General features: G+C 32.0%; 3 protein-coding genes across 3 annotated transcripts in view; 2 read left to right on the top strand and 1 right to left on the bottom strand.

Moving 5' to 3' along the window:
• Positions 1-7,517: 7,517 nt before the first annotated feature.
• TRIADDRAFT_32674 (uncharacterized protein) lies at positions 7,518-17,779 on the top strand (the record flags this gene model as incomplete). Its single annotated transcript, XM_002117533.1, has 48 exons — positions 7,518-7,606; positions 7,944-8,012; positions 8,116-8,180; positions 8,595-8,655; positions 9,083-9,181; positions 9,272-9,332; positions 9,434-9,505; positions 9,586-9,669; positions 9,759-9,839; positions 9,936-9,967; positions 10,037-10,118; positions 10,209-10,300; positions 10,433-10,500; positions 10,623-10,685; positions 10,768-10,880; positions 11,008-11,232; positions 11,331-11,453; positions 11,992-12,058; positions 12,137-12,219; positions 12,318-12,398; positions 12,489-12,555; positions 12,665-12,765; positions 12,838-12,903; positions 12,988-13,025; positions 13,100-13,197; positions 13,311-13,372; positions 13,458-13,526; positions 13,645-13,686; positions 13,775-13,884; positions 14,004-14,061; positions 14,146-14,216; positions 14,311-14,386; positions 14,476-14,558; positions 14,656-14,796; positions 14,909-14,998; positions 15,217-15,304; positions 15,377-15,413; positions 15,591-15,700; positions 15,805-15,876; positions 15,963-16,040; positions 16,218-16,314; positions 16,414-16,458; positions 16,598-16,677; positions 16,752-16,833; positions 16,949-17,099; positions 17,209-17,332; positions 17,497-17,573; positions 17,668-17,779. Coding segments are annotated over 48 exons (4,035 nt in total), but the record flags the coding sequence as incomplete, so codon positions are not given.
• Positions 17,780-21,010: 3,231 nt separating this feature from the next.
• On the bottom strand, positions 21,011-22,648 carry TRIADDRAFT_61561 (uncharacterized protein; the record flags this gene model as incomplete). Its single annotated transcript, XM_002117483.1, has 4 exons — positions 21,011-21,149; positions 21,179-21,622; positions 21,819-21,867; positions 22,612-22,648. 4 exons carry the CDS (start codon positions 22,646-22,648, stop codon positions 21,011-21,013), a joined length of 669 nt encoding a protein of 222 aa, XP_002117519.1.
• Positions 22,649-24,610: 1,962 nt separating this feature from the next.
• The window catches only part of TRIADDRAFT_61560 (uncharacterized protein), a gene marked incomplete at both ends in the record, with an annotated part of 2,093 nt that continues 830 nt past the window's right edge, over positions 24,611-25,873 (top strand). The window contains 2 exons of the mRNA XM_002117532.1: positions 24,611-24,909; positions 25,048-25,712. Coding sequence (XP_002117568.1) covers positions 24,611-24,909; positions 25,048-25,712 — 964 coding nt within the window. The remainder of the gene's footprint in view (positions 24,910-25,047; positions 25,713-25,873) is intronic.

Raw genomic sequence — 25,873 nt, 5'->3', positions numbered from 1 at the left:
TTAAATTAATGTTTTTATCAGAGTAATTCCAAGAGGATGTAGAATTTTCGAATAAATACATTTGATGGAAAGGCTTTTCAAATTCTTTTGATGTTGCTGTTAAAGATCATAAACAATTTTAAGATTTAATATTCTTAATTCCAATCTAACTATGAATATTTCAAGAAATAAAACTTAACATTATCGCAATTAACGAATTTAATTGTCATATTTTACGTGATGGCCTATAAACCTAAATTGATTGATCGCTGCTGATTAATCTATATAGAGTTAAGTTTTAGAAATAAATTTCTACTTAGTAATAAAGTGGCTTTAAATCAAACCAAACAATTTGTAGACAGATCCAATGCTGGCATAGATTTTATTGCCAATTTAGAGTTATAAGCTGAATTTTTTAACATAAGGTTAAACGGAAAATATTACTGAAAGTGCTTACAACTCCAGGAATGCTTTATTTAAGTATTCATTCTTCAGATAGCCCTATTTCGAAATCTGAATCAAGTTAACTCTATGTGATCCTATAAAATATTTCGCATCGCTTGGAAAGAAACTATGACAAACTAAAACGTATCAATTATAAAAGAAATAAATTGCCCTTATTCTACATGAAGGTCAAAGCCGAGAATTCATTGTCACCTCCAAAAAAGATTAATGCAATTTATAAACAAGTTGATTATCCAATTATTTATGTATGTGCATCAATATTTTTGAGGCATTCTCTTTTCAAAGATGTAAAAATAAATAGAAAAATAAAAACAGTACTGTCTTAAACTCTCAATTTTAATTAAGGCCTCTATCTAATAAATTAAATAAAGAGATAAATACCTTAACGGTCCTACTAGATAAAAGAATTTCTATGTTAAAATATGGACCATACATAATTGTCTTTTTATCCTTGAGGAAGATATTTTGCTAAAACTATAGGTTAGTAATGTGGTCGAATGTTTCGAAAAAGTAATTTTTAAGCAAAATTAAATTACAATAACTTATTAAATAAGTAGTTTTCGATTGTGCTACTACGCTAAAAATCGTTTGAAAGACAGAATATATAGTGTATGGGAAAGTTCTCATTGCTTTATTTACTTACTTAAGAAAAGTGTCTCTTTAACGACAAATGAACAAACACTCCTATGTTGCAATCTTATTTTCGTTCCTGTCTGTACGCAAATATCAAAACTCATCTAAAGTGATCTATAAAATAACAAGATTCAGCCCAGATACTGTCGAAAACGTAATGGCTTTCGTAATTTATGGACTCTTTCTATACTATTTGAGTCGATTAAATGACCAGAACTGGCGGGCTTGAGATTATTTTGACAATCGAGTTCTCTATTCTTTGAATTGTAGCTTAATTCCAAAAAATCTAGTACAGTATTCTATTTAACTAACGATCTAATTGAAATTCAGTGATTATTTACGTCTATCCTTGATATTCTCACAACTTTAAAGCTACAACCTCATATTAATAGAATATAATTACTGATGCATTTATGTTAATTTACGAAAATGATAATAATAGGCAAACATCGACTGCATTGTTTCTAGGATGTAATCAATTCGCTAATATGTTATTACTGCATTTAGAAAATATTGAACTGTTAATTAATTCATAGTTATATAACCATCAACAATCCACATTAGCGAAAATATTTACGCCAAAATTGAAAAATGCGAATTTAGCAACATATCATTTAGAAATCATCACCATAGGACATGTGGAATAAACCGGAAAACTTATTTAATGAATATGAAGCTCTAAGGTACGGACGGTAGCTATGGCGCGACTAAATATAGAAGTTGCGTAATCTTGGTATAAAGCTTTGCTACAAAAGAAATTGTATTATAGTTTCCGTGAAAATACTAATGCGGAAAATATTGCATAGCACTGTAAGTATTCTCACTAGGAGCAAGATTACGATTATTTATTAATTATTCCGTAAACAATTATAATAAATCGACTACTGCGACATGCTAATTATTAAAATTGAGTAAAATTATGTTCTTTTCATAATAGTAATAATAGTGCTTTGTTCTTTCTATCTATTCTGATAGAGCCAGCGATAGGAACGTTAAAATAAAATTAATTAGGTTTGTTAAACCTGTTAATTAATCCGAGCCTAGTTTTACGTATCAATGCAGAAATATCGTACCAATGGCAGAGTAATCAATTGCGATCTAGTCGAGATATACAGCTGGTGATAAGATATGATTTTATAGCTGAATCGATACGAGATCGATTTTAGGATAATGAAGGATAATAAGTAAGTGAACGTTGAATTGCAGATATTTTCAGAAGAAAAATGATTATTTTCCAATTCTCGATATTTAAAACGAAATGATTTAATAGATTTATTATATCCTATAGTAGTTGCTTAACTTGTTGTCATTTTATTCCATCTAATTGGAACGTTTAGCAACCTAATAAGTAGTATCAAAATAAGAAATCGTATCAGATCCGTTAATTGATTTACCGCTTATAATATGTGAGAAAATGTCGAAAAAATAAAGTCTAGTTCTTAAAAAATAATAAATCTACTCGCTCTAAATGAGATGAGTTACCATTAGTAATTAAAATTATATTTAAGTAATAATAATTAGCTTTCAGTAATATAGGGAAATAACTGTCTATTACATATGACTGTAGGAGATAGAAATGAATCCAACAAATTATGAAAGCTAGATGATTAAAATATAGTATTTTTAAATATAGAATTAATTAATATTATTTACCGCGCTAAAAACTTAGGCGTAAATTTAAGTACACTCAGCATCTCCGGAAATTTTGTATTATCCACCTTAGGCGAATATTTATAAGCATATGTACCAGTATGCTAATTCAGTATTGTAGAGTATAGCAATTTGTTTAGTGCGTCAGAAACTTAAGCGTTAATTTAAATACACTCAATATCTCCCGAGATTTCATATTTCCCATCGCAGACAGACATTTACAAGCCCATCTACCATTATTTCAGTATAGAAAGAAGTTAAATATAATACTTTTAATTTTCGGTACAAACTTTTCCCACAAATTATCATCAAATTAAACAATCCATATTGTAGGGTATGATAATTTGTTTATTTTCATCAATACGAGGAATTACTCATTTTTGTAGACTAGTAAGCGTTGAGAGAATTGTAGTTAGGCATTTTAGTCAATTTGGAAAGAACCACAATGTAGAAATATCAAAATATTTTACCTAAGGAATCAAAATATGCATTAAACTTGATAGATGTAAGTAAAGATACCATTAAAACCTATTTTTTATTTCCAAAATCAATAGTAATTACGTTTGTTACCATTACTGTTAGCAATACCCCACAACATAAACCTAAATTAGGATCTTAGAGCATATGCTGAATTTATCTATATTTTTGCTTTATATTCTAAAATTTGACTATTAGTAAGAAATATAATGCTAGAAATTTATTTAATAGCAATGTTAAAATGAATATAGCTTGGGGTAGACATACAAGTATCTATAAACTTTACTGCACTACATTGAACGAAGTGCAGAAAGAGAATTTTTATTCTATATCTCATAATTTTTACCAAAATCGACTTTACATCAAATCCAGCTTTCAATTTAGTCTACATATATTTAATTTCATTAAGTATTTTTAAGCATTAATCTTAGGAATTGAAATGATATTAGGTACCTATTACGTGTTTCAATCACTAGGAAAATAGTACTAGTCATTAACGAGCAAAATTACAACAACATCTGATGCAATTTTTCCGTGTGGCGTACCTATCTTGCATAAAGAACTAAGGCTAAATCTTGATTCATCGCTTTCTTATCACATTATTGGACAATCGTTATCATTCTATACCATTAAACCCCTATTCTGATGCAATACTAGATACCAGATGTAGAAAGACTATATTAAATCTCAGTTTCTGTCTAGTATACAATATACTAATCAAGCAAGATCGATTCAATTTACTTTAAGATAGAAGATCGGCTTGATTTTATTTCTCTTGTCAAAGAAAGTGGCACCCATTGTGTGGTAATAGACCTTAAGTGACTGCCGACCAGTTTTCTTATTTTATTGAAAGTAAACTCAAAGCAATTTAACATCCTACCAATACAACCTTATGTTTAAAAGTAAATGAAAATAAAGCTAATAGTAATCTGAATCTGTATTCCTAATTTTAGATGTTGCGGATAGAAATGCCATGATATCGCATTTTCAAATTGACTAACAAAGATTTTCAGTATATTAACAAATTTTGTCTATTAAACATTGATAACAGAATATAATTTACTGAAATTTGTTTCTTAAAAGTAATATAAGAATTTTCGCTAAGCCAAGTCATTGAGATTAATAGCGATCCCTAATCACTCTTAATGCATCTTCAAGAAGTAATTAGAATTTTAATGTACTATTTGCTAGTGTGTTGCCTAGTGTCTATCGGTACACGTGCATAACTACTAATAGATGATGTAATGAAATCCTACTTTTCATCAATATTTTAGCTCCATTAGTGAATAAGCATTGAAGAGTTATATTTTAAATACTGTCAAATTTTCAGCAGCTAGAAGATATATCTATTACATTAGAAAAATTTAGCTTGCTTTGAATAAAATATTCATTTGTTTACTGTAAAAGCAGGTAAATCTCATCAATACAAAAAAATATCGTATACGGCTTGCTCAATACAGGGTATAAGTGATTTAAGAATGGATCAAGCTTTCTTCATGTTATTCATATTATGCCTTATAACAGAACTTACGAGTCAAAAATTCTGATTTGGAAATCAAGAAAGTAGAAAAGCCAAGGATGAGCAATTTTAGCCACATTTTGATTACAGGAAAGTGTCAATAAGTCGCATTAGCTGTTCTCTTCGATAGCTACTAGGATGTTGTTGCAAGAATGAAATAACAAGACTGAAGTGTTGTTGTGATTGGCTACAGTCGACTATTATCGCGATAATTGATTCCTTCTCTGTCTTTCATTTATAGTTGATCACTATAATTAATGTTGGACTGTAAAAGAATTATTTTTTTATGGGCACACCTCAAATTTTCATTTTCACTAGAATCTCTTACAATGATCATGATTACGTAGTAGAATTTATGACAACATACTTCCTCTTGCTTATAGGGTTAAGTAATTGACAATTGTTTGTACCCAAATAAATTGAAATTAACTTACAAGTAAAACTAACATCCATTCTAAATCTTAAACTTTATCATGGTAGTAAAGATTGTAATATATAATGCAATCTGGTTATGATATCAAGGCAGGTGTTCGTCATAACTGTTTGATTGCACATTTAATACCAAAATATTAGCATGGACCAATCGTTAATGGATTCATTCAATCAGTTGTCCAATGTGAAAGTATCACTTTTATTGTCCGATGTAATTAATTGAAATATAGACATTTCTAATTCATTAATGATATGAAACCTTTCCTTTAATAATAAATCAGCTGCATAAATTGAAATTTCTTTCTGATAGCTCATCCATCTGTTAGGTTGGTTAGGTAGTATTTATAAGTTGATACTTTCCGTTTTATTGATGCTTTATTAAATAGTACACAACGGTGTAGCAATTTTCTACTCAATCACTTATTTGTCCTCATCGGATATTGTAGTCTATTCTTCTGATTTAATCGATATTGTTTACTTGGACTGAGAAATATATAAGATATTTTGATTATTCTAACCCTATTGAATGAACAAGATTTTCGGAGCACGAAATCAAGCTATTAGCAAATCAAACTCATTTATTTTAATTAGGTAGAAAAATTCACTGAATAGATGAGTACGGATGTCCCAAACAGTCTAAGCCATCATTTCGTTGATTGATCTAGTTTATAAGTTCATTGAGAGATCACTGATCGACAACTGACTGTAATATACAAATAATCATAGGAAACTAAAATATTCAAATGGTTGCCCAAACATCCACTTAGAAATTTTCCAGAGCAACAGCGATATCCGTAACATTCATACTTATCACTTGTGATCTGATGATGTTATATCGCTGCCCTAGTAAGTCGTAGGAGCGCCTCAGTAAAATGTATACCCTAATTGATCGAGGTATTACACTATCATTGTATAGAATCATCCCTATAGTAGTCTAGATCAGAGCAATAAAGACAAGCCAGCGGTACTTTATCAAGCTATTGTACTGTCTACTTCATGCCTATACGAGATAGAATTTCTAACATCAAAGTCATTATCCTGAGTAGCGCGATATAGCCGCGTATACCGTAACTAATTCTATTGTACAAGAATCGGTATTCCCTATCGCTTCATGTAAGGTCAGAGTTAAACTAGAATATTCAAAATCTTACGAAAAATTAAAACCTCATTACAAATCGCTATAAGTATTAGGGATATCCACAGGCTCTAAATCAAGAATAAGTTCATCTGAGCTAAAATGAAAGTTGTTGCGGTGGATTGCATTCTCTTCAATCCTACTGTTGTTATGGTGATGAATCGAAACCGATAAAGCAAGCAATCTCTATCGACTTTTAGCTGCCTAGTCTAGTCGTATTTAATAGCGACTGTACTAGCAGAGCACAGAGGCAACATCGACCCACAATCCTCTTCACAAGCAATACATGGAGTACATACAGTAAGTAAACTCATAGCAAGAAGTCTCGACTAGTTTTGCACTCGATTCCATTCTCATTTCGTGCCCATTCCTATTAGCTGAAAGTTTTACCCAGTAGAAGCAATCATCCTTCATTCCGTTTGTCTGTCCGTACAGTGGCTTCCTCGGATTGGCCGGTGCCATACTCAAGTCGAGTAATGGTCTGAAGCGCTTGCGTAGATCGACTGTCAGCTGTCCAGAACATCGATGCAATGCTAATACTGTATTAAAGAGGATTCGATCGGTGCTAATTTTTAGACGCATTAATTTGCTTTCTTTTCGTCTTGCTATATCATCCTTGTCATCGGACTCCATGCAATAGTATTACTAGGATATAGTCTCAATCAAGGCAACCGACGTCGTGCCCTGATAGTTCTGTTTGGGCTCGTCTCCAAGTTGAGTTCAAGAAACAGTCCTTAGAGAGTCATTATTCCATTAAGCTATGTACTGTTTGGAACACCGCTTAACGCAAAGAAGAATAACTGCTTACTGCTGGTGATCACCTTTCACTATGACTTCAATTGCATAGAGGAAATAAGTCTGTCCAAATTTTATATACCACTATATAGGGTTAGGACTGGCGTTGAAGTGAGTCTACTGGTCTCGGGGTTACAGTACTTTTCACTGCAGCTACAGTAGTATGCACTCTATTCCACGATGGAAACATTCCGACTAACAAAAACAAAACGCTAATGAACTTCTCGCCATTTCATTGGCTGCTGGACCGTTATAACGGACTTGACTAGAGATAGCGACGAGAGGAAGGAGAAACAAAATGAAGGTGAGAGAGATATAGAGGCAATCGCATGAAATTGGATGGGAATAGTTTGAATGTTTTATTGCCAAGGCGATCGATGTTGATCGCTAGTGGCTGACTATGTCTTCTTCGTCTTGTTGATGCTATTTTAGAAAGTCTTTACCTTAAGTTCGAAAAGCCAAACGGCCAGTGGTACTACTAAAATTGCATGGCAACCTCAACAGGGAAATTACCTAGCAACGTGCAAGTAAGTCTATACTAATCTTCACTTTGAGGCGCTTGTATACAATCGATGAATGAAAACCTTCAGTAAGCTTGCTCATCGATGGTTCCATGTCGATTTCGTAACGATGTTGGCGCTTGATCAGCGAATTATCACAGTATTGGTTTATTGATAAGCCAATGGGAATAGTTACCTATATTAACTTGATCGCCTGTCATTGAGAATTACAAATATTCTGTCATCAGTATTGAAAATGTTTATGAAGAGTAGAAGACGAATAAATTTGTCGAGGATCAATCCGTCATAATGGAGAACTTTATGGATGACTACTAAGTTCTGTTTCTTATTTATTTAGCACAACAGTCCATTCTGTTGATATTTATGATCGTCATGGAGAAGTGAAAGAAGAAGTCAGTTTACCCGGGTTAGTGAGCGATTTTATCCATTGCCAACCCATGTCTATCTCGTCAATGATTATTGATTTAACCTCCGATTGAGTTGATCATGAACCAATGTTATTATTGTAGTGCTTGTGCTGGTATATCGTGGGATAAAGATGGCGATAATTTGGCTATCATACAAGATAAATCGGGTAAGAATATTATTTTATGTTACGAAGTGACCATGGATTATCTTTTAAGTGATTTTCTGAGTAAATAAGAGAGGATAATCATAACACTGTTAGAGGTGAGAAATAATCATGTCTATCGACACTATCTTCAGCGATTTATTCCAACGACACCTATTTGATCTACTAGCTCGTTTACGTTATGAACGTGATCAATATAAAACTAATCGCTGATTAGCTTCACTATTTCAACTTTAATATACTACATACATAGACATGATGTCGTATTAAAGTGATTGAGACTTATTAAATTATTTTGTTCGGATATTATGGTCACAATGATATATTTGGATTATACGGGGAGAATAGAAAAACACGAATAACCCTTTATTAATGTAGAGATGTAAATTAGAATATTTCTTTTCTCATCAATTGTAGGAGTTATTTTCTTATGGGATGCAAATTCGCGTAAAATCAGTAAAGTTGACAGCGGTTTAAAGTAAGTTTCAAATTTTTCTCATCGATTGATTACAATCTACCGAAAGGCACAATTTATTTCTAATTTCGTTAGTTTACAAACTTTGAATTGAATATTAACACAGCCAAGATCCAACAAAGTGTTATAAATGATTCTATAAATCATTTATCAATTCATTTCTGAGCACAATTTATTTATCCATACTAGTAGCGATATTTCAACTATAAACAGCTTTATAGTAAAAGCTTGCACTGTGTCGGTAAATTGCTACTAAACTGGTAAAAATATCGTGTAAAAAAAATGTGCTATCAGATTTGCTAAACGATATTGTTGACACTTTATTGCTACAATTATATAGCACATGTTGAATACTAGATACTATTTTAATTTTAAAGCTAGCTATCTGCCTTGCAAGTGCAATAAAATATTCTGTCAATTACTACTTTAGGGACTCATTAACTTTTGTTTCCTGGTCTTCCGTAGCGGATTCCCTAGCTATTGGAACTAATAAGGGCAATTTATTAATTTATAATCATCAAACATCAAGGTTCTTAAAGTTGTAGCATACAACATTATGATACCAACTAACGAACTAGCATAGGATATTCTGTAATGATGATTGCATGTCTTTCTCTAGGAAAATTCCAATCCTGGGAAAGCATTCTAAAAAGATTACATGTGGTGCTTGGAATTCAAATGTAATCAATCACTACATACTATGAACTGAGATATATTGTAGCATGATAATGTTAGCTATGAATTAAGATTTAACAATTAAGACTAACTATTTCGTTTTCAGAATCTTATCGCCCTAGGCTCCGAAGATAAGACTATCACTATCAGCAATGTTGACGGAGATACAATTCGACAGGTAATCTATAACCTAAATTACTACCAAGGTTGATGAGCAATCCAAAGCTTATCATGCAATCCTAATTTTGTTTATGTCAGCCTGCAATTCGAGGGGAGCCATCAAATATACAATTTTCGACAATGAAAACAGATGAAAGGAAAAGTAACACCGAGGAAACTACGGTAACAAACTTTAATGTTAACATCCTCACATAATCACATGTGGCTGGTTCTAATTATTACCTATCGTATGATTTTTTACTATCAAACAGGTTAGTGTCATCATTGCTAAAAAGACACTATTTCTGTTCAATATTGATGATCCAGATAATCCCATTGAGTTGGCTTTTCAGGTATAACAATAGCTTATAATTTAAAGTGGAAGTGAATACTATTACTTGCTCTAAAATTAATCCTTGTGACTCTTGTATCTATATTTGCATTTAAAGCCGAGATACGGAAACATTGTCTCCTATCGATGGTAAGTCTGCTAATATTCGGGCTTTTACTGTAGTTAATATCTTTAACAATATCTATATAACTCTAAAAGGTATGGTGATGGCTACATTATGATTGGGTTCTCAAATGGCTACCTTGTGGTTATTTCTACCCATATGAAGGAAATTGGACAGGTTTTCAAATAGTTTGAGATTTAGAGATGAAAAGTTCAATAAATTAAATTTCAATGTAGAACAATTAAAATGATTCTCCTGATATTGAAGGAATTATTTCAAACCCGAGATTTTAAAGATTATCTTGGCTCAGTTAGTATCTCATTTTCTCTTGGTAAAGCAGCCTCATGCGGTGATTCCAGGTGAAAATTAATGCTAGTTTTCTGACTTCAATGATCACAACCACATTAAAACAAGTTAAATTTTATTACATTTACAAATTTCTAAAAGACATGCGTCTCAATTATTCTACCGATCTTTATCTTTCTACATAGTGTTAAAATTCACGATATATCTGACTTGAAGGAAATTTACGGAGTCATTTCTCTTGAAGATGAAAAAGGTAAAATATTTCTACTAAGGGTATTTTTGAGTTTCATAAATAATATAAAACGGAACACCATAATATAATTAATTATCTCGCCGCACTATTTACGTAAAAGCTTATCACTTTTATTCTTCTAGATAACTTGATGAAATTAGAATGGACCGATGATGGCCAATTGCTTGCCATAGCTACACAAAAGGGTCTACCGAGATTTATGATAACAATGCTAAATAATTTAGTCAAAGTGAGAAAATAACTGTAAATATAATTTCGCAATTTCAGGTAATGTTCATGTTCACCTAACAAGACTTCCGGTACTTGGCTGTGGTTATGAGATGCGTCTAGCTTATTTAACATCGCTATTAGAAGTAACAGTGCTACCTAATTTTCATGAGGTAATCTATAATTATCGTTCGATATGTATATGATAGTCCTACTTGTTTCAATGGAATTATGGGTATACATGCCCAAATTCATCTATTTTCAATAACGTCAATTCTCTATAATTATGATAATTTACAGGAAGAAAACTCTTTAAAAATCGATATTGAAGTCGAGCCTTCCTTTATAGCCTTAGGTCCATACCATTTAGCTGTTGGTATGAATAATCGAGTCTGGTTTTACTATTTCGAAGAGTCTGGTCCCCAAAAACTTAATGAGAAAGATTATTTGGGTACAGTCAGTACTATTCGCCTTAATTCTGATTATGCTGCTGCCATGCTTAAAAACAAAATTCAACTACATTTGGTAATGTAATAGCTAAACAATTTTTGAATTACTGTAATCAGTAATTAAAATTGCTACATAAATAACCCTCTAAAATACCTTTACCAATGTCGAAACAGATTGAAACAGATGAAAGTGGTTTAGGGCATGACCGAGAGACTAAACTTTTCCCTGAGGAAGATGATAAAACTGTCATCACATGCTATGATTTAACAAAAAATTTTCTTATCTATGGCAGTGATGTAAGTAGATAACAACCCATTTCAGCTGTCTATTAGACTTTTCGTTCTGTAATCAATTTTAAATATTTTAGAACCTATCAGCTATAATAAACTGCTGCAGCATTAATTACGTTAATTCAATATAGCATATAATTATATCTGGTATTTATTACTTTGACTATTAATCTGATCCCGTAATCAAACGTCTCAATTTCATGTCATACTGTTATTAACATAATTGCTAGGGCTATTTCAGTCTTCACTTTAAATTAAAGTGTCCAGATAGTTTTTCAACGATAAAATATTAACAATTTGTTAAGCAATTTAATGAGATTACCTTGTTCTGTCGTTAATTAGTAGACATGATTCTAACTTACAAGTCTAAGTAATTTCTTTCATAGATAGCAAAACGAATCAGCCTCTTGTATTGTTAAATTATTAAGAATTTCGGTTCATAATCCAATCACAGTAGATTTTTAAAATCATCTCGTTATCTGCAACCAATATGACCTAGTAATTTCTGCATATAATATCAAATTATTTCTAACTTCACCTTTAGGCTGGTAATATTCAATACTTTTATATCGAAGATTGGAAATTTGTTAACGAATATCGCCATGGAATCGGTAATATTAGAATAGAATAGACTAAAAACTGAGTATTCAAATCGTATACTAGACTTTCTTTGCTTTATTTATTAATAGGCATACGCAAAGTTTGCTGTAATCCATCAGAAACCATACTTATTTATATTGATGATAAGAATGATGGCTTTATTTATAATCCGGTGAGAATGAATATGATTTAGTTATATTATATATTTTGAGTCATATTTTATTTTCGATTTATCATTTTTCTTACTCTATTAATATTAAATCATTACAGATCAATGACGCAACAGTCGATATCCCAGATTTCTCTCCAACCGTTAAAGGCGTACTCTGGGAAAGCTGGCCCAGCGATAAAGTAATATTTATTATTCTGAACTTTTTACTATTCTACCAACGGTTGCAGAAGCTTACAATAATAAATCTAATTTGAAATGGCTGTACTTAGGGAGTGTTTTGCACCTACGACGATCAAAACGTGTATACTTATATTTATTGGAGCGACAGTATCTTTGGTAAGATTTGCCAATTAAACATTTAAAGCAAGCTCTTTATGTTTTATAAACTCAATTTAGACTTTTAAATCGTCTAAATTGTAATTGGCTTTAAATAAAACTATGATAGGCCCTGAATGTAAATTAATTGGCAAAACCAAGCTACCATTCAATCAGGTGCCATTTCTTTTGTATGATGGGGAAGTAATATGCCAAACACAGAATGGCAAGGTACATTTTTTAGAACGATTACTCATTGTTTATTTCATTCATTTTTAATCGATATTTATTTAAAACCTACAGACAGCCAGGGTGGTTTTGACTACCCATAGCCGATTCAGTAGATTGGATGAACTAGTGGAAGAAGAAGTATGTTGATATAGCTTCATTTTGTTGTTTATTGTAACTAGTAGAAGATTAGTTTTAACGCTAATTTTTAACTCGTTATGTTAGTTAAGAATTGCCCTTACCCAATGCCTCTCTCTTAGACGGTAAGTCCATTCGACTTTTAGCTCGATAGAATTTAGATTGAGCTAAACTTGACGACCAAGCATTGAATATATAGTTTCAAAGATGCTTGGAATATTGCTACCCAGCTAAGTCAGAAACAGTTCTGGATAGAAATTGGTAAAGCAGCGCTTCAGAATTTAGAAATTGAGGAAGGTACATCTGCAGTGCTATTCTAGAATTCACTGCACCATACCGAAATCGAAAGCTTTATGATCTCTATTAATGCCGATCTTTACTATTACTGTATCAACGTTTCTTCACTCTAGCTGTACGTGTCTATCGTCATCTGAAAGATGTTGGGATGGTCCTGTCGTTAGAGAGTGTAAAAGTAAGCCCTTATTTAATTTATGAATCAAATCTTTTTTACCCTCACAAATGTAATTTGCTTTATATTCTCACGTAATAATAAATAGAATGTTGAGAATAAATATTTACTCGCTGGGCACATGGCACTATTCTTAGAAGAATATAATCTTGCCCAAGTAAGCTAATTTTTAAAGAATATTGATGTCTTTGCCGGGGTTGAAACTTTACATACAATATCAATAATAAAACTTCTATAATGATTATCACTTATGAAGCCATTTAACTAAACTATAGGATCTCTTTTTAACATCAAATAATCCCAAAGTGGCTTTAGAGGTTTAAAATAACTAAATATTACTTAAATTTATCGTAATATACGATCAATACTTCGATAGCCATTCTTAGAGTATAATTTGATTCATAGATGCGATGTGATTTACATCACTGGGATCAGGCATTGCAATTGGCCAAAAACTTTTCGCAGGAAGAAGTCGCTTACATATCCAAGGAATACGCGCAACAATTAGAATTCATGTAATATCATTCGTTCAAATATATGTCAGAAAATTTCATGTTAAAAATCAAACCATAACGATATCACTTTGCCGTCTATCGGTAAATTTGATTGTAAAAATTTCCTTATATAATTTCAGGGGCGATTATCCGAATGCACTAGTTAACTACGAGAACGGATTAACAAACGATAATGAGGTTAGCGGCCAAAATCAAAATTTACTCGAAGCGTGTGTCTAGGAATTAATTAAACGTGAGTTTCCAATTACTTAACCTAACTAGAAAAGTGAAGATAATGCTATTTGTACTGCTGGTGTAGCAAGAATGGCTATCCGTGTAGGAGATATCCGAAGGTAAAATTATTTTTTATGCCTAATATAATCTTATTTAGTAAGATAGTACAGGAAGACGTAGACTAATAGTAAATCGATCTTTGTTGAAATGTAGGGGCGTTGGTATAGCTGCAAAATCAGGAAATCGTCAATTATGTCGAGAATGCGCAACTGTGCTAGAAGGAATGAAAGTTAGTATAGCTGCAGATAAGATTTCTAAATATTTTCTCTTTCGTACGTAATAAACTGAAAATCTCTAACTCTCTTTTCAACACATTAGCAATTTCCTGAGGCTGCAGCTTTATATGAGAAAGGCCAATACTTCGATAAAGCTGCTACCATCTATATTAGAACCAAGAACTGGTTAGTATAATAGCAGGATATTTAAAAAATATTGTTCTTTGGAAGCTTTAGCATTTCAGGAGATACTTTCTTTCATTGCATAATTTTAATATAACAGGGCTAAAGTGGGAGAATTACTTCCTGAAGTTTCTTCTCTTAAAATCCATGCTCAGTATGCTAAGGCCAAGGAAGCTGATGGTAAATATAGCGATGCAGTTCGCGCTTATGAAAATGCCAAAGACTTTGATAGCGTTATCAGGTAGGCAAACTAATATACCGAATTTAATATTTACTGGAACTAATCGTATGATATAGAATAACTCGTACAATACCTGACTGAAATATGATCTGCTCTTAAAATGATATTATAGAATCAATTTAGAGCATTTACAGAAGCCAGAAGAAGCAGTTAGGATAGTCCGAGAGACTCATTCTGTCGAAGGTGCTAAAATGGTAGCATTGTGAGTATCCTATTATAACACTAATTAGCTGGTTATTAAAGAAAAAGATCATTGATATGGCTACATCACTCAGTGCTAGTATTTAATCTGCAAGATACCGTAATTTTATAACTACTGTATATCTTATGGGTAAAGTTTTATATTCGTAGAGATTTGTTTAATAATATTTTGCTCTCGATTGTTGTCTAACTATTACTATATGCATTTCAATATTACAGATTTTTTCAAAAACTTGGAGATTTTGCTTCAGCAATTCAATTTCTTATTATGTCCAAGTGTACAAACGAAGCTTTCCAACTAGCAACGGTACGGCAAATTCGTTTAACTAATTTTAGAGCAATAGTTTAATAAATATTATTTCATAACTCTCTATTATAGACGCATGATCAAATGGAACTATATGCCGAAATAATAGGTACAATATTTTGCTTAGTATCGAATATAAAATGTTAAGAATTTATTAGCAGTGCATCATGAGCTATGGTCTACAGTATATGTCTCTAATGCGTCGATATTTATTCACGGATATATCGCAAATAACTGTTTAGAATATGAGTATAAATTACATCTCGCGATGCTTCTCTAATTGCAGGAGACGATGCTAGTAGCGAAGAATACGAGAGCATAGCTCTATATTTTGAAAATAGAAAATATTATTTCTTAGCTGGTAAATTCTTCTTGAAGGCCACAAAATATGTCAAGGTAAAACTTAACCAAATATTCCGCTACTCAAGCGATTTCGTATCGCTAATGAATAGAATTCATTTAAACGTCTATAAATACTAGAATATTTGTACATTGAGTAGGCATTGAAGTACTTTTTGCGTACTCAACCACCTGGCGAAGGAAATAAAAGCATTGACATGGCAATTGAAACTGTATGTATATCGCGTAGTACAATTTCAAGAATTGAAAAACTGCCCATAAAATACAACGTGGTAATTTTTGCTTCTATAACCGTTAGGTTGGTCGCGCTCAAGATGAAGCATTAACTCATCAATTAATTGATTACCTAATGGGCGAAGTAGATGGTGTACCTAAAGTAATAATATTTTAGCAAGTTTTAGTCGCAAAGTCGTAAAATATTTGCATGCTATTGAATCTATAATTGCTGAGTATGGATTTTGAAGCTAAAAAACTTTCATAATTAAAGAACTCCTCCAAAACTTAAAGATGCAAATTGAATCTTATTGTAATCGTCTTTGATTTTGAACCACAGGATGCCACCTATTTGTTTCGATTATATATGGCTCTTCGCCAGTATCGTGAAGCTGCTAGAACAGCAATTATTATTGCTAGAGAAGAACAAACCCAAGGTAAGAGCCTTAAATGAATATTTTTACTCCATTAAATTGTTATTGTACCGTATATAAGTAAATATAAATAAGGCTTTAAATATTTTTTATCAATTTCAGGCAATTACAGAGTTGCTCATGATCTGCTATTTAGCATGTGTCAAGGTACAAAGTAAAAAGTTGACATACTTACTTATATTTCGGATAATCATTACGTGAAATTAAATCCTGTTTCAGCGAAGTAAAAGTTGTGCGAGTTCTTAAGTTTAAAGCAAATATAATTCTTCATTTTTATTGATCACAGAATTACGCAAGCAAAAAATTAAGATACCTTCGGAAATGTCTCAGAATCTTATGATTTTACATAGTTATATATTAGTCAAGGTATGATCTAGTCTGATTCATGTGTTATGAGATGGTAACCTTAAACTAATGCTTTCTCCACCATGTTGATATAGATGCATGTAAAACGGGGCGATCATGTGAAAGCAGCCAGAATGCTAATTAGAGTAGCAAATAATATTAGTAAATTTGGATCACGTAAGTAGTAATATTACTAGTATAATACAACGAAATATGATTGTATATCAACGATTAACGTTACGTTATTCCTACTGGATAAAAATTAAGAATTTAATATTTTTTACCTCCCTAGATGTTGTACCAATCTTGACCTCTACTATTATCGAATGCCATCGATCTGGATTAAAAAATTCTGCATTCGGCTATGCGGCTATGCTGGTTCGCCCAGAATATCGTAATAAAATAGATTTAAAGTATAAAAAGAAAATAGAACAAATCGTCAGGTTATTTTCAATTAAAAAGTTTTGCAAACGAAATTGAAATATTAGCGATTGCTAAGTAATTAAATGAAAATAAAGTAAAGAAGATCATTTTGTTTATAATTCGATATAGAAAACCAGATAAGTCTGAAGTAGAAGAAACTCAACAACCCTGTCCTTTCTGCAAATATGAGCTACCTCAAACACAACTTGATTGTCCTGACTGTAAAAATACTATCCCATATTGCATAGTTACGGTAGGCTTTTATCAAAAAATAGAGCCAATATTTAAGTTAACTGCCATAATATCACTCAATGATCTGACTGCGCTTTATTTGTGGTATACTACGAATTTAATAGACAAATAATTGTGATTTTGCTGTTGTTCTTTGATTAACTGATTATTTACCGGATTGATTAGGGACGCCATATGACTGTCGATGAATGGACTAATTGTCCAAAGTGTAATTTTCCTGCTCTATATGAAGATTTTAAATCGTAAGTGATTATCTATTTTTATGATAGAATTTACTAATAATCTCTTTAGGGTATTGAAATCGTCAACATATTAACTTTATCGACTTGATAACAGAATTATTGAGGATGAGATTCCATGTCCGATGTGTTCAGAAACTTTTAACGCTTCCGAAATAACCAAAGTGTCTGATATTACGCCATTTCTACACCCCGACGGAGAAGATTAGCTAATAGATGTCTCATTTTCATTTTTGTTATCCTTATACGGTTTATCACCGAATTGTAAATGTTTATTGATACATGTATTAAAGAGAATCATTTCATGCTGTAATCTTAAGTATTTCTTCTCTTAATCTGATCACGATTAATTTATATCCGTAGGATTTACTGTGTTTTTAATTCTCATCATATCTAGTATCTAGGAAATTGATATCGACAATGATGTTTTATCTACAACAATTTGCCGTCATTTTGGTACTGCAAGGTACTGCTTCGCCAAAATTACATGAAAATTTGAATGTATACGCACTAAATTGTGGTTATGATAACCACTGGCAAAGCTGTTAAATGGGATTCCTTGCATAAAACTAAAATTAGTTGAAATGAAGTTATTAAATAAAACTGCATAGAAAATACCATTTTGGCAATATTGTATACTTGAAGTACAATTAATCTGAAGTACTAATCTGAATATCGATAGATTTTGTCATCAACTCTATCTTCCCTCCATCCAGTTGCTAGGATTACTAGGTTTTGCAGTATAACTTACAGTTAAATGAATCTAACTTTTACTTTTAGCAATATTCGCAACTCATTCAGTCTTATTCCTTTATACTAAAGAAAAGGGAATAATGTAATAAAATGTCTTCTCAAAAATAAAACAAGAACTACAACTTCTTGTAAATTTTACTTACTACATAAGTTAGGTGCGTATAACAACTGCCAGGGAATAGCTAGATGCAATTAGACATTCTCTAGCCACTTTTATAATCTTATAGTCTTAATATACGATTCATCTATTTTTTTATAGATGTGATCTACTGTATGTTATTGCTTATGATTTCAGAGTTTCAACGTATAGAATTCAAGTAATAAGGGTTTACTTAGATAATAGATCATAGACTTTTCTTAAGTTATATTTCAAATTTAAAACTGCAATATATACTACCAGTTACCGTTAGCTGCGTCATAGAGTGCTAACATTCCGATATTCTGCATTCTGCAGATGTTCCACCTTAATGATTATCAGTCAAGAGGATAAAGATAAATAATACTAGATTTTTATGATTCTCCAAAATTGTTATTCAAAGGCAAAGGTAGAGCATGAAAGCCAGAAACTTTTATAAATTGAAATACTCACCTAGCGTGAGTAGCAGAGTAAAACTAATGCAGGTATGGACTGGCCTACCTCGTACAAGGAGCTGAGTCTTATAATACCAAAAGGTCCACGTATAGTGATAACACTCTCATAGAAAGAATTTGTGGTAATTTTATTTACGACCTTTAAAGATACACAACTTATAAATACTGTAGTATTTCGAAAGCAGTTGGAAAGATTAATAAGGTTACTAATACCTACAAATACAGCTACAGTCAGTAAAATTGCAAGCATTTGCTTTATTTATAAACTTTTTCAATACGGATATAGTTATGTCTAAACTATAATTACTAATTTCTGATGTATTTTGATGAGAGTATCGGGACTTGGTCTCTGAAACCTCAACTATAGTTATATGCGCCGTATTAATGATACAATAGAAAGTGCCTTACTGCTTTATATTGCAACTCGTATCCTCTTTTCGCTGAATTTCTTTACTAATAATCGTAATTATTGCATACCTTTTGCCCATTCATCAGCATAGAAGATTGTAAGAGCGAACGTGTTATAGAAGCTCTCTATTTTTGAAGTTCTAGGTTAGGCAAGGGTAAGCTTGCAGTAAACTCTTGACTATTATGAAAGTGGTGCATGTGGTTCTTTGTCATATTTATAGGAGTCTTGCACTGAACGTTACCCTCGCTCAAGCCTTATACGATTCAAAATTTTCGAAAAGCTGGTATAGGGCGCTCATGCTTCTATTGGTTAATATAATTTCAACAATTGCTTATGTAATACGTTCATAATACGTCCAGAATAACGCATTATACACGTATTAGTAAAACAAGTTTCAACACATCTATCCCGAAAACTATTAAATTAATATAAGTATAGTTTAACTTAAAATTATACATTTTTACAGTATACTGTACACTTGTTTGCGGACCGTATCGGTACGCGCCAGGGATGATATAATAACAGACGGAGACTGACAATAAAGGAGAAAAGACGTTTTCAAGTGCAAGGCTAATGATTAGTTTTTTAGATTTATAATTTAACAACACTAACAGGTCTATCAAATGGTAATACTATCAGTCAATTATTAACAAATGAGCACATTATCGTAAACCGTCAGCAAAGCGACGGGAGTTTGTAGTAACAGTACTGTTAAGTTAAAGTACTGTACAGTACTCTGTACTGTACTGTATGCTGTACAAAAGTACTGTACTTACGTACTGTACAGTACAGTAAACGGTAAATAGTTACTGAACCTCTGATAGGTATATCAAATGGTAGTACTATCTGTTAAATGAGCACATTATCGTAAACCGTTAGCAAAGCGACGGAAGTTTGCACTAGTACTGTATGAAATTACATAGTAGCATTAACTTCTACTGTAATTAATGATCAAAATTAGCATACATATATTCTATTGACTAAATATATCACTTGAATTACAAACTCACCTTATTTGATTCTTAACGAAAATTATGCTACGGACCATCTTAAAATTCTAACCCGAATAAAACATTCGGGTTTACAATATACTAAGATATTAAGTAAAATCTACCCTTATAAAATCAACTAAATGAAGCATATATTTACAGCTAGAATACTTATCAAGATACAAATTCTAAGCTAGGATGATTACAATTAAAAAACTTGAAGGAAAATTCTAAAAGTTAACGTTCACTCCATAATACTGGTATTTTGTTGAAAAACTTCCCAAATTTTAAGTCACTGAAACACCTTGACGGCAATAATAAAATCAAAAATAGCAAAATAACACAATAACGCGCTAATGTGTTAAAGCATTTCAGCAGATAGAGATGCCATAACTAACATATTTTCTGAACCGATTTCCAAATTGTACCAGATACAAATTCTTGCCAATATGATTTTTAAAAGAATCTGCTCCTTTTAATTTTCTTCACCCTACGTTTAATTTTCTGAACGTACATTTTGTTAAACTTCAGCGTCGTATCCGATTCGATATGACTCTTCCAATAATTAATTATTAGTCTTAGACCTAAGAATATATATCCATATTCGACCAAGACCTGTAGAAAAATTGTCCAATTTACCTCTGGTAATGCTCTTTCACGTATTATCATGAGAATATAGAGAAAGACAGTATATAGAATCACTGCGGTAGGGTAAATATATCTTTTAAATTCCTGGTATTACTTCTTAGAAATTGTACAAAGTTAAATTTATTACATTTAAATTCTTCTTCCAAATTCGAAGCCAAACTTGCAGCTGCTTGCTTACATGTACTTTCACTACATAGAAAAATTTTAACCGTGCATACTTATCTAAATACGCTTCTCTTGTCGGGCTGGGAGGAAAATCTCCTTCTTCAAAGAATACTAGCAACTTCACATAGCTCCAGTCATAGTCCTTTATTGCATCATACATAATCTTAATTTTGATATTCTCACTTTCAGACTGAGGACAGTTTTCTACTAAATCACTGGGACTAATAGAAATCTTAAATATCTCCGCAATGCTTTCCATATCTTCAGGCGATGGGATTTCAATCTCTTTCATCCATATAGATTCTTCGTTGATTGTTGAAGTCTTAAATGTCTGAAATTGTTTCTGAATTTTATTTAAATATTTCCGATATTCTAGAAGAACCTGTTCCTGTGACTCATAAATCGCTTCCAATTCATTTAAGTAAACTTTCACGCTAGCACAAATTTTAAAAGCCCTTCTGCTATTAAAACTATCTCGGTTTACGATAAACGATCCACTTCAATTTGAGTCATAACACTTAGAGATAGCACCAAATAAAGCATCATTACAACTTTTAAATAATTAGCTAATCTTGATGGAATTTGGTTTGAATACCAAGTAAACAAGATACAAACAACAGTCCGAAAATTTCAGAATCATTCATTCTTAACAGGTGTATGTATTCCTGGTCATTCCCTATAGGTGCCCAATACCAGTGTACGCCAATAAGATATAAACCGATGGCTACAGTTATTACTAGGCCTATAAAATTGATAGCAGATACCAAGTTTCCATTTACTCGTCTTATTCAGTAGCTAGGTACAAATAATTCAAAGATACTAAATTCACCTTTAATATCACGGCATCCATTCCTGTCATTTTTAAAGAACAAGATTAAAATAATTACAGAATTAATATCATTCTACCCTAATCACAGTGGCGCTGCACAGTATTTTAAGTAGCGTAACGAGCTATTACGTTCATCGTTATGATAATGCTATGCAATGTCTATATCTTATAGGTATTGTCAATTAAATTCTTATACAATATAACATTGTATCATTTTGAGCCGTATCAGTTCATTCACGTTAAATTTTGACATGGAACGTTATAGTTAGGACAGCAATAACGCCTTTAACTTGTCAACACTGCATCGTTTTCGATTATTATGGGTAACTATTCTATTAATTTTTCCTTAACATTATAGCATAGTTATTAACATACCTTGTAAGCTTACCTACGTGCTGTTTTCGAATTTATAGAAGAAACAGAAGATGTCAATGAAAATGGATAAAGTAAAGATCATAGTCCAGTTTAAAGTAGGAGAGATTAAACTTTCGGGTAAAGGGAGCGAAAGGTTACCGTAAGTCAGATTTTGATTGTTACATTGTCTTATAACGGTTGTTATCGACAAAGCAATCTTTGCTTGCATACGCAAGCGATCCTTAGACACTTTAAAATGATTGGTATAGAATTGACCACAGTACTAAAGACATTGTACAGTACCTGCTAATCTTAACTTGGTATATCCATCACCGTACATTCGTTATCATAATGTGCTTTGTTCCATTAACCAATCTTAGTATAGCATTTCATAGCATTTCATCCGTGAATGCATTATTGAAAAGTAGTATTCTGCAAGCATAGCTGTGGATATAGTAGTGCCTGGCTGTTACCGGGATATATACTGTATGATGTCGAATGGTAATACTATCTGTTAATTATTATCAAATGAGTACATTATCGTAAACTTTCAGCAAAGCGACGGTAGTTTGTACTAGTATTATACAATATAGCATGAATATGATTCAGCTATAATATATGATACCTACAGTACATACAATACATGCGTGTTTATAGTTTGCACAACGAGTCTTCCTTACTTTTCTTCTTCGGCATCTTACTTTACAGTATACCTGATTTACTATGGAGCCTTACTATCGTACACTCATCGTCAAATATTCCGCCGATAAAATTGTCTATTTAAAAAGCAATATTTCTGTACCTGATGTACGATGGAGCTTTATTATCGTACACTTTTTGTGACATCACGGTAAATTCTAAGCCTCAGATAAACGAATATTTACATTATTTCATCTCAAATGTTAAGAATGCGTTTGGTTTGAAGTTTAAACTAGGACGGGCAGTTTCATAGTTTACTGTAAGCCGAGGATCGTCGATTAATTAATTGCGCATTAAATCGTGACTATGATGTACATTTGGCAAAGCTATTAAATGGAATTCCTTGTGTAAAGCTAAAATCAGTAAAAATGAAGTTATTAAATAAAACTGCATAGAAAATATCATTTTGGCAAATATTGTATACTTGAAGTTTAATTAATTTGAACTATCATCGTAATACTAGAGTGCAGCAAAGGGATTAAATATATGATTGCGTGGCTAATATAAAAACCGATAGATTTCACCATCAGCTCTATCTTTCTTCCATCTAGTTGATAGGATTACTAGGTTTTCAGTACAACTTACAGCTAAATGAATCTAATTTTTATTTTTAGAAATATCCGCAACTCATTCAGTCTTATTCCATAATACAAAAGAAAAGACGCTATAATGTAATAAAATAACTATAACTTCTTGTAAACTTTACTTACTACATAAGTTAGTTAGGTTTGTCTAAAAAAAATTACCAAGGAATAGCTAGCTGAAATTAGGTATACTATTGTACACTGTACTGTACAGTACAGTGAAGTGTACAGTACTGTTTTTGAAATGACCCATTTTGGCGCCAAGTCTTACGGTATACTGTACGGTACTGTACAATGTACAATACATCGCTCTGTACGCACGGTACGGTAGCTTTAGTAACGAGTTGGGTGAACTGTACAGTATTCTGTCTGAATAACAGGAAGTGAAACAGGGAGATTCTTGGAATGAAGACAGTCTCTACGGCATATTTTTGGGTCAAAATTTGGGCCTTGATCAGCTTCTTGATGAATAGGGTTGGGATCAACTTCCAAGTTGATCATAGTGTTGTACCATTGACCAGTTTTAACCTTTCTTTCGTGCCTTCGTAAAACTTTCTCCTAAATAGCTGATGGTAATATTAGCTTTGTTTCTTTTTCAAATAAAATTTAGTCGTTATCGTACGAATTCCTATTTTACAAGTATGGTAATGCCATATGACAAATGCTAGGAAATAGAGAATATGTAAGTATGAAGGGGTTATTGTCATAGTATTAGTAGAGTGACTTCGTAAGGGTCAGTCTTAGATGCGCACATATTTGAACCTCGTATACATATAGAACTTTCTAGAATATTCAGTCCATGTATATTATAATAAATAAATAAGTACTAATAAGTTCTAGAATATTCCATGATAGACTATATATATGAGCGTTGCTGTCATACTTTATTAGTTCGCACTTATAATTCGTAGTAAAGTTCTATTCTTTGCTAATACGTTGTCTCTACATTTGCTCGAGAACTTATTACAAATATACTATATCATACTGTAGATGGATCGTAAATGTTTGGTTTTAGCAACATGCTTAAAATAGAATTTTGTAACGGTATCTGTTGCTTGATACGTAATACTCCTACTATAATGGAAATGGTAAATTTCATATTACTTGTAATCTTTCTGGGTCGCTATCAGCAGGCTTACATCACTGATATAACAGGAGGAAACGTAACCGGACCATCAATGAACGAAGAAAAGACAAGAGTTTCTTATGCAATACTGTCGCTTTTATTTATTCTTGCTCTAATCATTGTCGCTACAATGCATATAATGGAAAGCTTGAGAATCTATAAGAGTGCGAATGACAAGTTAATACGATCAAGGTATACAATTCGAAAGTACTGAAGCTTAGCATATTTGATTCAGTTACCTTTGAGCCACACTTTGCTTAATAAAGACGACATTTACTTTTCAAAACGTACCTCAAACTCCTAACGTATAATAATATTTGCCTTTTACAGTAATTCCTCTGAATATCGGAACGTATTAAAAAATGAAGAAATCACTTTTCTAGAACTATTTACACTAAATGGATCACAAATTTGTGGAAGTCGTCTTTCAATTTTAACCATTCGAAACATTTTATCAGTTGCTGTAACCATCTGGCACATCTTAAATATTGTGCAGCTTACTGTGAGAATGTCAGACTGCCAAAATCTAACTTTCATGATCAAGTATAAAGTTTCAGAATTTATGGCGTTAGCAAATTTATCATATTTATCACATATATTGAACTCGAACATGAAAGAGTCGAACTTTCAAAAGGATTTTACGTTCTGTAAAGAATGGCTAGAGAAAGTGAAAATTGTATGGATAAACATTTATTTGGCAGCAGTTCTATCCATCAATGCTTATTTTGTATTAAATAATAACAATTCGAAAAAGTCTTTGGAGGACATGGCAGACTATATTCCAATTAATATATTGTATAACTCACTTTCATCAGCAGCGTTTTCGATTGTGTTCATTTTGCAAATGGAAAAACTCTGCAAATCTAAAGATCAAGCATTAACTTCACTTCTTGAAAGCTATAATATACTTCAGGAACAGTTCAATAAATTTACGAATTCATTGAATACCGATGATTTCTCGTTCGCGGTTATTGGAACTAAAGCCAAACCGCAAGGTAATTGTATACTGATATTGTGAGGCTGATAGATCAAGAATCTTCAAAACTTTAGAAAATTAAGATTTATTGAACAAAACCTCGTTTACGAAGATACAACGTAATCGATTAGCTGAGGACCTCTAACGAGAAAGAACTATCTCACTATACTAATCTGCAGA

Source organism: Trichoplax adhaerens, genomic scaffold (genome assembly GCF_000150275.1).
Source record: "Trichoplax adhaerens TRIADscaffold_25 genomic scaffold, whole genome shotgun sequence".
Lineage (NCBI taxonomy): Eukaryota > Metazoa > Placozoa > Uniplacotomia > Trichoplacea > Trichoplacidae > Trichoplax > Trichoplax adhaerens.
The sequence above is the reverse complement of the archived record's forward strand: the minus strand, read 5'-3'. Positions and strand labels throughout refer to the sequence as shown.